Source organism: Mus musculus, chromosome 2 (assembly GCF_000001635.26).
Source record: "Mus musculus strain C57BL/6J chromosome 2, GRCm38.p6 C57BL/6J".
Taxonomy (NCBI): Eukaryota; Metazoa; Chordata; class Mammalia; order Rodentia; family Muridae; genus Mus; species Mus musculus.
The window spans coordinates 128,782,447-128,796,192 of record NC_000068.7 but is presented as its reverse complement, the minus strand read 5'-3'; the positions used below and the strand labels follow the sequence as shown (position 1 = coordinate 128,796,192).

At 44.8% G+C, this 13,746-nt stretch overlaps 1 protein-coding gene across 2 annotated transcripts in view; it reads right to left on the bottom strand.

Moving 5' to 3' along the window:
- Positions 1-13,746, bottom strand: part of Mertk (MER proto-oncogene tyrosine kinase) — a 104,248-nt gene that overhangs the window by 6,970 nt on the left and 83,532 nt on the right. For both annotated transcript variants that reach the window (NM_008587.2, XM_006498860.3), the window contains exons 14-18: positions 13,578-13,670; positions 12,183-12,301; positions 5,867-5,976; positions 3,088-3,247; positions 1,615-1,751 (exon numbers count right to left, since the gene is read on the bottom strand). In NM_008587.2, the coding sequence (NP_032613.1) occupies positions 1,615-1,751; positions 3,088-3,247; positions 5,867-5,976; positions 12,183-12,301; positions 13,578-13,670 (619 nt within the window). The remainder of the gene's footprint in view (positions 1-1,614; positions 1,752-3,087; positions 3,248-5,866; positions 5,977-12,182; positions 12,302-13,577; positions 13,671-13,746) is intronic.

The following is a 13,746-nucleotide window of genomic DNA, read 5'->3' as shown; positions in this document are numbered from 1 at the left end:
CCAAACCTTGGAGGAGACTCACCAAAGAGAGTGTAAGTCACCATTGAAGACAGAACTGCACAACATTGTATCAAAAAGCTCAGCAAAGTACTTAGGGAGACCAAACTAAGGATGAAGCTGTGGTGATGCCCCAGTAGATAAAGCATTTGCCTATGTGAGAATCAGAATTTGGATCCTCAGCAGACATCTAGAAGCCAAGTAGTTTCAGTGGCTGGCCTATGTTTCCAGCCACCAGAATGTGAAGACAGGGGATATTCAGGGGCAAGCTAGCTAACCAGACAAGCCAAATCCATGAGGTCCGGGTTCAGCAAGAAACCCTGTCTCAGAAAAGGGAGATCTATTGAGGAGGACACTTGACACCAATCTCCAGCCTTCAGATAAACAAACACACATGACAAATAACATGACACACATGCATATCCTGCCCCTCAACAAATATACAGTGATAGTTACTATTTTCAACTTCTCAAAATCTATAATCATAAGAGAGATGGGCCTATCAGCATGAGTGTGAAATATGATCTTGATTACTTTAACACTATGGGACAGTCATGTTAATCGTGTGTGGGACCATTCCCTAGGCAGGGGATCCTTGGCTGTATGAGAAAGGGGGCTGAGGGGTAGCAAGAACTCCTTACTCTTTCTTCTTTACTTTGGATGTGATGTGACCAGTTGTGTCACGCTCCCATGATCCTGACTTCCCTGCCATGATGGAAAGCACCTTGAACTTGGAGCTGAAATAAACCCTCCACCACTCCAGTTGCTTTTGTCAAGATACCACAGTTCTCCCAAGAACACATACAATGTGGCTTGTGATATGAGATACAGAAATGTCAAGCCAGCTGCCATGGTCACACATGTGGATAATTATTGGACAGGGCCTGACCTGATCAACCACAAGTCCTGGGTCTCTTCCCTTTGATGCCTGGCATTGAAGACTGAGAGAGGGCTGTGTTGGTTGGATGTGCGATGTGATGGGAGGTAGGAGAATCCACAGCTGGCCGGGCATAAGTCTTCCAGGGAACACACAATTTCTAGACTAACTTTGTACCAATACCACCACACCCTCTAGGCACAGGAATAAGCAACTGCCTTGTCAGAATACTTCCCAAGCAATCCCCAGAGCCATTTTGTCCTCAAAGGCACTGGTGCAGATTCCTAAGTTTCCCAATAAGTGTGATCAGTCCTTTTATATAACATTTGAAATGCTATCGAGAAAAAGGGTTACTGGGTTCAAAGTGAGTAAGGATGAAGGACCCCAGAACCTAATATACTACAAAGGGAGCCTATTTATTGGCACCATCTACTTCCTAGTGATGCTCATGTTGTTTGTAAACACACACTGGTACCTTGCCTTGACTGTGCCCACTGGTGGAGACTGAGACCTTTTGGATGAGTGAGCCACAGCAGGCTTACAGAAGCTGGACAAACACCTCCATCTGCATTAGGAATGTCTGCTGGCCTGAGGCTTCTGGTAGAGGCATTCTCTGCACAGGCTCTCTAGGCTAACAGCAGGCCCCACTTGTACCAGCCAGCACTGTGTTTCTCAGGTCGTTTCATAGCCAGGTAGCTGCCCCATGCAGAAAGCCCAATGACCCCGGGATGCACACTTACAGTTCATCCAAGCAGTCCTCAGGCTGCTTCAGCCTGTGGCCGTGGAGAAGGTAGTCGTACATCTCATGGTTCTGAACTCCGGGATAGGGAGTCATTCCCCGTGTTGTTATTTCCCACATGGTCACGCCAAAAGCCCACTGAGAACAAAGGCACAAGAAGTTAGGACAAAAGTCTTTCCACAAAGGCTGAATGGACTTTTTCATGGGGAAAGGTCATTTCCTTAAGGCCCCGATGACGAAGCACACAGAGCTGGTAATTATGTCTGAGGCCCACTGTTCTCCTGACACAGCAATACATGGGGTTGAAGCCCCATAGTTAACCGTTCTTACTAAAGCTGTTCTGGGAAACCTGGCCAAAGGCAGACGGGAGCCTCATCCCATATCAACACTGCTTACTTAGCACACTGCTCTGCTCTTACTGTGGTGTGCTTTCTCTCCCCAAGCTTGGATCAAGGGTATAATTACACAGCATCTGTTATATAGCATCTGGGTTCCAAAGGCTACTGCGTGAACTCATTCACTTTAATGTGAATATCCTAGTTATGGGCAATAAGTCACTCATTTGTAGCAAAGAAACCTGGGAATCTCTGAAGGTCACATGCAAAGCAAATGTGAGTACGCTACCACATCGTACTAGTTGTCCTGAATTAAAGATGCTATGTAAAGTGAATAAATAAATTAATTAATGGAAAAAAAATGAAAGCCAGGTATAATGGCATACATTTGTGATCCTAGCTACTGGGGAGGCTAAAGCAGGAGGATTGAGAGCTCAAGGGCTTTCTAGGTGACACAGATAGACCTGGCCTCAAAAATAAAAGGTAGAGAAGACTGGAGAAATGGCTCAGTGATTAAGACACTGACTGATCTTCTAGAGGACCCAGGCTCAATTCCTAACATTCATATGGACACTCACAACCATCTCTAATTCCAGTTCCAGGGGATCTGACAGTCTTCTGGCCTCCATTGGCACATCACGGTGAACATACATACATGTGGGAAAAGCAATCATGTACATAAAAATAAACAAAAAGTAAAAGGGGCTGGAGCAATGGCTCAGTGGGTAAGGGCACTTTCTGCTCTTGAAGAAGACCCAAGTTTGGTTTCCAGCATCCATTTCGGCTCACAGGCTGTGATTGGCTCAGACTGCAGGGGGTCTGATGCCTCTAGCCTCTGAGAGCACCTGCTTCCATATCCACATACAGATATCATACCTACACACATCATTAAAATAAAATTCAATCTTAAAAGTAAAGAAGAGGTTGTGAAAGTAGCTAGTGTTCTCATAGCATGTGTGAGGTCCCAGAGTCAACCCCAGAACAAGAAAAAGCAGAGGAATGAGTGAATAAATGAGATAAAAGCGTGCTCTGAGCATGCTCCCAACCCTCGTTTAGTCAGAGCGTAACTCCCTACATCCCCAGGCTCAGTCATGTCTCTCAGTGTGCCCCTGTCTATCAAATCAAAGCTATGCACATACCACGTCACTTTTGCTTGTGTAGACTCGGTCCGCCAGGCTCTCGATGGCGATCCACTTCACAGGCATTTTGGCAATGCGGCCTTGGCGGTAATAATCACCACTGTAAATCTTCTTTGAGAGGCCAAAGTCTGCCACGCAGACAGTCATGTCATCCCGCAACCTGTGAAAGGTAAATTCTGGTCCTCAGCGGAACAGGGCATTTAATCCCAGGCCTGTACCAGATGTGGTTCAAAATGGATGAAACGTGACTAAGACGACATGAGGAGATTTTGGATGTGAATCAGTTGGTAAAATGCTGGGCTAGTATGCACAAAGCCCTTGGTTAGATTCCCGAGCACAGCGCAAATGGAAATAGCGGGGCATGTAGGGCAGAAGTTCAGGGTCATCCTCAGCTGCTGGTCAAGTTCAAGAGCAGCATGGGATACAGGACATCTTTATAGGAAGAGGAGGGGGAAGGGAAAGAGTAAGGAAGAAAAAGGAAGGAAGAGGAGAAGGGAAAGGAAGAAGGAGGAGGAAGAAGAGAAGGGGAAAGAAGGAGGAGGAAGCGGAGAAGAAGAAGGAAGAAGGAAAAAGGAGGAAGAGGAAAAAGAAGAGGAGGAGGAAGAAGAGAAGGGGAAAGAAGGAGGAGGAAGCGGAGAAGAAGGAAGAAGGAAAAAGGAGGAAGAGGAAAAAGAAGAGGAGGAGGAAGAGGAGGAACAGGAGGAGGAGCAGGAGAAATGGACCCCATGAGCCATGAGCTTGGGGTAGGAAGCAGCTTTGAGGTCAAAGACATAGCAAATAATCGGGAGAAGATATTACTGTATTTCCATCACTCTGGCCTGTGTGGGGCTGGCCCAGCAAAGGCATCCAGGCACAGTGGCTGGAGGCAGGAAGGTAGGGTAGGACAGAGATATGGCAGAGCAGGAGTAGAAGGAACAGCAAGTCGCTCCTCCTGATCCTTTCATGGATTGCATCAAGCCATCACCCTCTGTCTGGAAGCAGCGCTGGACCTGTGGACCAAGCAAGGCGGTGTGGAGGCAGAAGAGGAGGCAAAGTCTGAGAGGAATGGGAAGCACACGTGGAAAGATGGTGCTGAAGGACTGCTGGCTAATGTGGGCAGCTGTGGAGGAAGGAACTGGAAAATTAAAGGGAAATAAATGGTAATCATAGTTCACACCGGTAAAATGGGTCCTAGACAAGAAGGAAGGGGAAGAGAAAGAAGAGAGAAAGGAGAGAGGAAAGGAGAAGGGAGAAGAGGCAGGTGTCAGAGGTATCCTTATCTTTCTGACATTAACCCTTCTTTCTTCCTTCCTTCCTTCCATTCTTTTTCTTTTTTAAGACAGGGTGGCCCAGGGTGGCCAGGAACTTGCTGTGCAGCTGAGGATGATTTTGAACTGTGGACCCTTCTGCCTGTCTCTCGAGTTCTGGGAATACAGGTATGCACACCCAAAAGACCCACGTTCTTAGTTCAGGACAAACTAGACAGGCAGTTCTCCTACCTGGTAGGAAAAACACGAAGGAAATGTTAAAAGAAAAATAAAATTTCATGACTCTGTATCCACACTCAAAAACCAGTAATAAAGTCCAATTCCCTCGGGGTTTTAAAGACTAAATTAAAGGGGGAAGGGGCTGTGGTTGATAAGAGTGAGTAGCCAAGTCTATAGTCAAACCTCTGACTAAGACAAACACACAGGGGCCACTCCCTCTTCTCACAACCGGCAAGCTAAAACCAAGGAACAGTTAAGGTGTTTGCAGATCTACATCAGGAGGTTCTGTCAAAACAGGTAAAGACACGGAGAAAATTCTAGTCCAAAGTTCTCACGTAAATCCTTATAATTCATCACTTGCTGTGGTAGAGAAGCTTCTAGATATTTAAGGTTACCAAATGTTATCACAAGGGTTGGGTAGATATGAACAAAAGTTCCTGGAAAGGAACTACACCTCCCATTGAACCTTCTAGAAGGCCGATTATCTGGTTAGAAGTTCAATGATCGAGGAGGAGCGGTTGGATTGTTGCAGGGCAGAGATTAACTACAATCTATCTTGAGTTATATTTAGCTCACTTAACTGCCAAGTCTCTGCCCACCTCTGTGTCTGTCCAGTGATCATCAGAGGAAACCGCTCTGGATGTATTAATTTAGCAGACCAACCAAAGCCAAGAATGTCATCACCCGGCACCTGAGCCTATAGCAGAAGTTTTCCCAGGCTGCCGACCCCTGCCTACCCCATGTTCCCACCAATGTATTTGCAAGTGTGTTGACTTATGATTTTCTTTGTTATGTTAGTATAAAAACCTGAAAACAGTCACCACTTTAGAATATGACATTTGAGGTTGTTGAATCTGTATTCTCAGGCCATGGTCACTTGTACTTGACTCTAGAACACACCATTTCTTACCCTCCTTGAGGAGAGAGCTGTGTGCTAACAAAGGCATGGGCAAACAGTCTTTAGAATTTTCATTACTGTTGTTCAAGTTATACTATGGTTAGCTGACTTACATATTATTATGGATCCAAAGCTAGCTGATGGCAAAAGACCCCAAAGATCAAGCGCCTAGTGCCCCTAGCCTAGTGACAAGGAGAAAAGAGACTAATCACAGAGAGAGCATTGGATGCTAGCCAGACTCTTGGAGGCAGAAACAGAAAACCCCCAAGGTAGAATCAGAGGGATAGAAACCCCATACAAAGCAAGGTACTCTGCCCCCTCCCAAGCCAGATGCCCTCCATAACCTAATAGCAGGTCACTTCCCACCCTATGAAGTCTAATGACCCTGCCGCCCCAGGATGGCCCAGGTTCTTACATGCAGTTTCGAGCTGCCAAATCCCTATGAAGAAAATTCCTGTTGCTCAGATACTCCATTCCCTGGGCAATGTCCATCATGAACTTCAGTAGTGTCTGCAGGTGAATGTACTAAGGGGAGGAAACAAGAAAAGACATTAATCATTTAGAAGGAAAAGCTGGCAAGCTACTCTCTCCAAGAGGGAAACAGTGCTATATCTATTTTTATTTTATGTGTCTAAGCATTTTGCCTGCATGTATGTACACCATGTGTGTGCCTAGCATCTGAGGAGGCCAGAAGAGAGTATCAGAACCCTGGGACCTAGAATTACCGATGGTTGTAAGCCACCACGTGGGAATCGAACCTGGGTCCTCTGCAAGAACAGGCAGTGCTCCTAACTGCTGAGCCATCTCTGCAGCCCTGAAAATGGTGTTCTTCTCTCTCTCTCTCTCTCTCTCTCTCTCTCTCTCTCTCTCTCTCTCTCTCTCTCTCTCTCTCTCTCTCTCTCTCTCTCTCTCTCTCTCTCTCTCTCTCGTTTTTTGAGACAGGGTTTCTCTGTATAGCCCTGGCTGTCCTGGAACTCACTTTGTAGACCAGGCTGGCCTCAAACTCAGAAATCTGCCTGCCTCTGCCTCTCGAGTGCTGGGATTAAAGGCGTGAGCCACCACGCCTTCTTATTTCTTAAGTAGTAGTGGTGACACAGAGAGACAGATCTTTCCTTTTTATTTCATATATATATATATATATATATATATATATATATATATATATATATATACACACACACACACACACATAGAGAGAGAGACACTTTGTTTGGAACAATATCTTCCTGCACAGCTCAGACTAGACTACAACTCAAGATCCTCCTGCCTCAGCTTCCCCAGTGCTGGGATGACAGACATGAGACACCACACGGGGCTCAGAAATTAAAAAAAAAAAAAAAGCTTCAAAAAAAGGAATAAGCGGAAACTCTAAAAACCTCTTGGAAAATATCACATTCTCTTTGCTTTTAAAACTATTTCAGGTGAAAAATATTTTGTATCTTTCCACATTTTATGAGGCCAAAGGTGAGCCTTCACATCCCAAGACCCCTAGGCCAGAGGACCAGGCCAGGCAGAGAGGATGAGGGAGGGTGCATGATTGTTTGTTTTTCATTCTCTTTGCATCCGCCGACTTGTTTTATATGTAGGAAGGAGGGAATGAGGGGTTGCCTGTGCCACCATGCACATTTGGAGGTCAGAGGTCAACCTGTGACAGTCAGTTCTCTCTATCATGGGGTCCAGGGTTTTAATGAGGGAAGAGGAGATACTCTAGGAAAGGGGCAGATGTTGGGAGGGGAAAAAACCAACTCGATAGGAGATGTTTTTAATTCTGTATTCTTCTTTTTCTTTTTAAAGATTTATTTATTATTATATGTAAATATACTGTAGCTGTCTTTAGACACACCCGAAGAGGGCATCAGATCTCATTATGGATGGTTGTGAGCCACCACGTGGTTGCTGGGATTTGAACTCAGGACCTTCAGAAGATTAGTCAGTGCTCTTACTGGCTGAGCCATCTCTCCAGCCCTAATTCTGTATTCTTGCTATCATTTTTTAATTCTCCTTCTTTTTCTCTTTCCCTCCCTCTCTCCTCTTCTTTCCCTTATCCTCCTCCTTCTCTTTCTCCTTTTTGGTATGTGTGACACAGATTGATCTCTGGGCCTCACACATGCTAAGACAGCTGATTTTACTTTGAGCTATTTTGAAAGATAATTTTCTTCTTCTAGACAGCAACAATTAGGCTAGCATTCATCCTTATCTTTGAACTAAAATACAAGCATGCACTCTGAAATTCTAATCCCCGCCCCTCTGGAGCCTTTCTAGAATTTCAGCCATTTAATATTTTCTCTGTGCTGTAAAAATCAGATAAAACTTCTAAGAGAATAAACACAGCATCAGTGGGATGGGGGTGCAGCTCAATGGGAGAGGACTCATGTAGCACACACAACCCTGCAACCCTGGGTTTAATCCCCAGCATCATCATCCCCACCACACACACACACAGAGGGAGGGAGAGAGAGACAGAGACAGAGATAGAGACAAAGTAAGTAAGACCCTGTCTTCAAACAAAAACAATAAGAAAGAGGCAGGGAGGAAGAGAGGGAGGGAGGGAGGGAAGGAAGTGGGGGGGGGGAGAGAGAGACAGACAGAGAGAGAGAGACAGAGAGAGAGAGCCTTTCAGGCATTTAGAATTGGTTATAGGGATGATGAATAATGGAAATCTTCAAGTAATAATTGAATCCCTTACTGCAGATGTGGCACTGAAGAAAGCCTGACCACAAAGTTCCTGGCAATCATGACTCATGAGTGGTCTGTCCATGGTACCTACTCTCTCACTATCACCCCTCCACATGACACTGGATTTGCCACGGTTCATTCTCCGAGGTTTGCAAAATGGTGTTCACAAGGGGGCTACATTTGGATTTGGTTCTTCCGTATGGTACTGGGGATGGAACTCAGGGCTTTGTGTCAGACAAGGTCTCTACCAGTCAGCTATAAGCTTGAGCATTACATCTGTAATGACATGTTTCCCAACTATGACCTGCCAATTATGAATGAAAACCACGATGCCATAATTATCCTCACCCTTAAGTAACAGAATTACAGAAAAAGGTCAGCAAGTAAAACCTGGAAGTTTTGTCTCTTCTCTGTGTAGTTAGTTTTCCAGGTGCTAATGTCCAGGAAATAGCAACTCCTATTGTCATTAGTAAGTAGAAGATACTACTAATTTGTGATATTTTTTCCTGTAATAATTACATTATTCTTGGAACCTGTGACTAAAAGTTATTTAAAAGATAATTACAAAGAACAATTTTTAAATGTGTTGGGATGACCACAGGTGTCATGACAGAGTTTTCTGCCCTAGTGAGAACAATCTGAAGGTGAGACAAATGACACAGTCTCAACTACGACAAAATAAAAATATTCAGGAACAAATTTCACAAGATGTGTACAACTTACGTTCTGAAAAAAAATATATATTGTGTTGGCGAAAATTTTAAAAATCCAAATGTAAGAAGAATTTATTTTCCACATATGGCTTAGGAAACTTGTTATTATGATGTCAATACTGCTCAGCTTTTGTATTCAACATAAACTTTGTTCCAGTGTCATCCTGCTTTTTGGTAAAATGTAACAAGTTAATTCTAAAATTCCACATGGAAATCCAGGGAACTCAGAATATCCTCAACAGGCTTGAAGATGAACATGGCTAAAAGACTCAGACTTCCTAAATGGTCTCCCTCCCTGCTGTAGCTCCTCCCTGTCCATCCTCCCCTGCTGCAGCTCCTCCCTGTTCATCCTCCCCGCTGTAGCTCCTCCCCATCCATCCTCCCCTGCTGTAGCTCCTCCCTGTCCATCCTCCCCTGCTGTAGCTCCTCCCTGTCCATCCTCCCCTGCTGTAGCTCCTCCCTGTTCATCCTCCCCTGCTTTGCCCTTGCCCCAAGGTCCCTACAATTGTCTTTGGAGAAAACCAGAGGTTCCTACAATGCTTGTGCTCACCAATCTTTTGCTCCCATCTCTCCCCCACTCCCTCTTCCTCTCCCTTCACCCTCTCCCATTCCCCCCTCTCTCTTGTTTTTATTCCCACCGCTGGCACCATGGACTACTACTAAAGCTTCTCCAGTCAGAATTCCTTCCTTCCCCAAATGCATAAGTCATCCCAGCTGCCGCTCTCTGTAAGATGCTGCTCTCTGTGAGATAGTGCGGTTGGTGCTGATCATCTGCCTATCTGCCTTGCGTACCTCCAGGGACACTGTCCATGCTGAGGACAGTGACACTTGGAGCCAGAATCCAGGCTCTGTTCAGAAGCTCATTGACAAGCCCTGAGACTTAATCTTGGGTGGGAACAAAAGGTCTTTATGCCTTGGGAATTGAGTGCACAGGAAGCAAAGAAGCTGCCTGAATAAAATCTCCATGGGAGGCCCCGCTGCTCCAGAACTCTGTGTCTTCCATCTTTATCTCGGACTACAAAATATCAAAATGTAAAAAAAATCACTCCTTCTTCATCTCTGTAATACTGGGGAGTGATTCTCCACTGAGGACACTCTGATACTGTTGCGAGTGGAAATGATGAGTCAAGAAAGTAGTGTGTGCTTGCTTGTGTTACTTGTCATTTTGTTTAAAAGGACAAAATATTATGGCAGAACCTTTGCAGGTTGAAGTAGAACTGTTGAAGCACACACTGGAGGTGGGGTGGGGAAGCAGAGAAGCAGGGGAGGGTGTGTAAAAAAAATGCCAAATAGCCGGGCATTGGTGGTGCATGCCTTTAATCCCAGCACTTGGGAGGCAGAGGCAGGCGGATTTTTGAGTTCGAGGCCAGCCTGGTCTACAGCCAGGGCTACACAGAGAAACCCTGTCTAAAAAACAAAACAAAACAAAACAAAACAAAACAAAACAAAACAAAACAAAACAAAACAAAACAAAACAAAAACAAAACAAAACAAAACCAAAAACACCCAAAAAAACAAAACAAAAAAGCCCCCCAAATGCCAAATAGAGCTGGGAGGACACTGTATGGTGTTAAAACTTACAGAAAAGTTTCAGTTCTCAAGAGGATGTGTGGGCGTGGAGGATGAGCAGAGATTTCAATGACCACAAGGAGGGCTCAGAAATAGGCCCACAACCTGACAAGTTTTTGATAGAGGTGTGAAAGCAATTTATCAGATTAAAGGTGGCCATCTCATAAATGATGACCAATGATATGCAAAACCAACCAATCAAAAGGTCTTCGGGGTCAGGATGTAGCAGTTGGTAGAGTTCTTATAAAGCCTGCAAAAAGTGCTGGGTTTATCTCCCAGCGCCACAGGAGCAGGGCATGGTAGCACACATCTGTAACCCAGAACTCTGGAGCTAGAGACAGAGACATGAAGATCAGAAGCTAAAGGTTTTCCTTAGCTATGTAGTGAGTTAGAAGCCAGCCTGGGCTACCTGAGATCCTGGCCAAGACAAAAAAAGATGATGATGATGATGAATTGAAGAAGCCTTAAACTAAATTTCAGACCTTCTATCTACAAAAATTGACTCAAGATGGATTGAATACCCAAATATATCATATAAAATTCAACATTTTTAGAAAGCATCAGGAAAAAGACAATTTAAACAAGAAGTTAGTAAGAGTTCACGACATGACAGACAAAGCAAGAAACCTGAAAGGAAAACTTAAACCGCTTGTCTGTAGTTACAGTCCCTAGAGCTCCGCTGTTGATGGCAGCTAAGGGGACAGAGGCAGCTGTGTTAGAGGATGTTCAGGTATCGACTGATTGGTACATTTCCTTCCCACAACCTGTGGTTTTTGGCAACAATGTCTGGGGACATTGTTGGCCCACAGTAAAATCTGTCTGAATCTAGGGCGATTTCTGATAGCGGTTAGCCCTGTATTTTCCCCTTGTGGGTGCCCTGTGGTAATGCCGCCACCTCAGACAGAGAGTAAACTGATGGATAGGGATGAAGGACCAGGCTAAGCATGCCATGGACACAACAGCTTGTGCTCACAGGCTCCAGTCACTCTGCCTACAGGGAACATGAAGAAGGGACACAGTGCTCACTTCATAAGCAGGCCCACAGCAATGTCCCTAGTGCAGGGCCCCCAAATCTACAATATTTGAAGTCCACAGTAAAAACTGACCGTACAGAGAGCAAGCCTTTAAGTTCATGCTCCCAAATCTCTGAGATGGCCCACCATGGGCTCTGTCCCGAATTGCCAGGGCTGTGTAGTTCTCATGGTGCTAGCCAACTCAGAGAGTACCAGGATACAAAGGTAGCAGCTGGGTCCTCTCACCTCATCACATCTACCTGCAACCCATCTTAATGCGGATCATAGAGGATACATTCACAAATGAATGTTTCGCATTTCAAAGGCTGAAACCCACAACTACCAGGACTCTGAAAAATGTACCTTAGGAGATCTGGGTACGACAAGCATAAACTCGTCACCCCTGCATTCAGGAGGCTGGCCTGGGCTAATAATATAAAGTTATCTCAAATGAACAAAACACAACTCCTTAGGATAGTGCCTCTAACAGTCGGTGGTGCGTAAACGCTCTATAGACTGTAGTCAAGGAGACTTTGGCCCAAGATTATTGGAGCAGCTGGCTTCCTCCCACCATGAGCAGGGATAAACACCCACTCATAGGCCTGGCGAGAGGATGGAGACCACAGTTTAACACCTGAGTGCACAGTGAACTCTGAACCAAGGCCAGTGACCTTCTCTGCATTGTCAGGGACACCAGGGTTTTCCCAGTTGTCATAAAAGCTTCAGAAACAGTTGAGAGGCAGCGCAAGTGGCCTGTTACCTTGGGTCCTGTGTTTAATCGGGAATATAACAGGAAGGTGTGGAGGTCTCCGTATTTCATGAAGGGTAAAATCACCATGGGCTTCGGGATGCCTTGAGAGCTCAGTTCTATACACACGCCTGAAATTGAAAACAGGACCAGTTACAAAGAGCCCTTGTTAGATATGAATACATATGGAGGCTGCTGGCCAAATTGAAGCCACGTGCAAACAGGCCAAGAGGTGAAAACCAAAGGCTTGGGACTCTCACAGTGGAGTCTAGGATATGTAACACTTGCAAGCTGCATGACTCTCTCTATCTCCCTCCCTCCCTCCCTCCCTTTTTCTTTCTTCCTTTTTTCTTTCTTTTTTTCTTCTTTCTTTCTTTCTTTCTTTCTTTCTTTCTTTCTTTCTCTCTCTCTCTCTCTCTCTCTCTCTCTCTCTCTCTCTAAGAGAACTCTCATAAATCAACCTGTCACAAGAACAGACAACTAGAAGTCAAGGATTCTGTGCTCTGTTTTTATTAGATTGAATGACTGAGGGGTGGAGACCTCAGAGAACCTGAGGACAAATTAGCTAAACACTCCTATGAGAAAGCCTACTGCAAGTAGACGTTTAAAGTTATTAAAGCATTTTTTGAGGGCCTGCCGGCAAAACCTCTCTTTCTAAACTTTCGGGGATTGAAGTTGCAGAGTGTTAGTGTGGAATTCTAGAAGGAGTCTGTGACCCGATTCTAGGCTTCCAAGTGCAACCTGTTGAGCAAAGTTCAATGTCTCTCCTAGCTACTACTGCAAACAATAGCTATTTCTTTGACATGAGATTTTTCCCAAACCTGAGCTTTCAGACCTCTTTGCAGCATCAGCCATATAGAAACTTGGAAGGTTGCTCAAAATTGTATTATGGACTAAGGCAAAGGGCAGGAAAGAAAAAGGTCACTATTTCCAGATTGTTTATCTCAGGATAATGTCCCTCATACACCATGCACTGATACTCATTCATGTCTGTTGATTTTTTCAAAGATATTTATATAAAACCGAATTACATTCAGTCATATCTATGAAACAGTCAATGTGCCATGACTCAGAAGTTGGTTTGTAAAGTATTTCTCAAAGACTCTTTAGAGAGATGTCTTTGTTTATAGTTTGACTTCACTAGTTTTCGATTCACAGACAACCTCCACTCAACAAAGGCAATCACATGAGTGGCTCTCGTGTTTTTGACTTAGCACACTCAGTAGGTTAACTCCATCAGCACCCAGGAAACACAAACCCGGTTTTACTCTCAGCCTCAGAAAGGAGGATAAACCCAGTGTTGTAAATGTTAGTATGAACCTCTCTACACCTGAACTTTTTCCCTTTTGGCACACAGTGGGTCAGCAAAGCCCCTCCCAGCCTCGGCCTGGCATCTCCCTGAGGTACCTAGAAGTCGGATGACATTTGGGTGGTTGAAGTCTTTCATGCATGCTGCTTCGCTGAGAAACTCCTCGATCTCCCGTTGAGAAAAGTTGTCCACTAGAGGAGCAGATGAAAATTCAAGGCGTGATCACTGTACTCCATTAAAGGGAAGTGGGTGGCAGCAACAGCATTG